Source organism: Austrofundulus limnaeus, unplaced genomic scaffold, assembly GCF_001266775.1.
Source record: "Austrofundulus limnaeus strain Quisiro unplaced genomic scaffold, Austrofundulus_limnaeus-1.0 Scaffold23, whole genome shotgun sequence".
NCBI classification, from domain to species: domain Eukaryota; kingdom Metazoa; phylum Chordata; class Actinopteri; order Cyprinodontiformes; family Rivulidae; genus Austrofundulus; species Austrofundulus limnaeus.
In genome coordinates this window covers 2,553,607-2,554,745 of record NW_013952425.1, presented here as the reverse complement: position 1 = coordinate 2,554,745, position 1,139 = coordinate 2,553,607, and the positions used below count along the sequence as shown (strand labels likewise).

At 32.2% G+C, this 1,139-nt stretch overlaps 1 protein-coding gene across 2 annotated transcripts in view; it reads left to right on the top strand.

The window, feature by feature from the left end:
- Positions 1–1,139, top strand: part of sepsecs (Sep (O-phosphoserine) tRNA:Sec (selenocysteine) tRNA synthase) — a 15,572-nt gene that overhangs the window by 8,775 nt on the left and 5,658 nt on the right. For both annotated transcript variants that reach the window (XM_014004383.1, XM_014004384.1), the window contains exon 8: positions 407–536. In XM_014004383.1, the coding sequence (XP_013859837.1) occupies positions 407–536 (130 nt within the window). The remainder of the gene's footprint in view (positions 1–406; positions 537–1,139) is intronic.

The window sequence follows — 1,139 nt, the reverse complement described above, 5'->3', positions numbered from 1 at the left end:
ATAATCTGGATGAGGATTGTAAAAATACTGGCTCAGTTTGTTTAAGACAATGAGAAAGGTTAAATTGCTAAAAAAATATGAAATTGTATAATTTGTTTTTGTAAGAGTTATTGTTTGAGGAGTTGAATTTTTTGTTTAGTTTTATTATTTAATTACTATTGTTTGAAATTAATATATTTTTTGCAAACGGGCAGATATAAGATTTCTTTCTTCTTCTGCTACCTTTCATTTTATTTGATTAGTATTGTTTTGTTGTATTTAAATGTGTGTTGTTTTTTATAATGAAATGAAGTTAATAATAATAATTTTTTAATTTTTGCTCTGATTTTTCTGATATTTACTTTTATGTGATATTATAAGGCAGTGTTTATTTTTAGGTCATGTGGTTAAATGTGTTCTCCATCAGGGGGCTCGAGTGGGAAGAATCGACGCTTTCGTTCAGAGCTTGGACAAGAACTTCATGGTTCCAGTAGGTGGCGCCATAATTGCAGGATTTGACGAGTTTTTTGTTCAGGAGGTCAGCAAAATGTACCCAGGTGAGTTATAATAATAAACATGGCAATGTTTTTTATGTACAGAGCTGTTTTTAATGCTTTCATGCCAGCTTATTCTCTTATTTGTTAAATGAAATTATGTGTTTTTAGCTTCACTGCTTCTTATTTTAGAACATACTCAGGAAAAAAAGGGTAAAACTKATTTCTACTCAAACATCTGTGTGCAGCTGGGACAGATCAGCTTTACTTCAGGGCAGAGTATGGGATGGAGGAGGTGGTTTAGTGCGGCTATGGAGTTAGATTTATTTAAAACATTTGAGCCTTACAATACATCTGAAGAAGCTATATTTGGTGTAATATCTGTTTGTGTCATCAGATTGCACAAAATTGATTCAGCTAAGAAAACAAGTATAGTGTTTCGTGTTTCCTCATTGTGATCCTTCAAGCTGAGAATTACCTGAAAGAGAGTAAACAAAAACTCTGAGTCTTGTTGGATTTTGACACTTTGAGCTGCAGAAAGTTGTTCTTTTGTAGCTATTCTTAAGAAGTGTTTAAATTTGAGCTGCTGTTAGGACAAAGCTTTATTTACACTTGAAACTATTTGGTAGCCAGGTAGCCACTTCATAGAGTTATAATACATATACA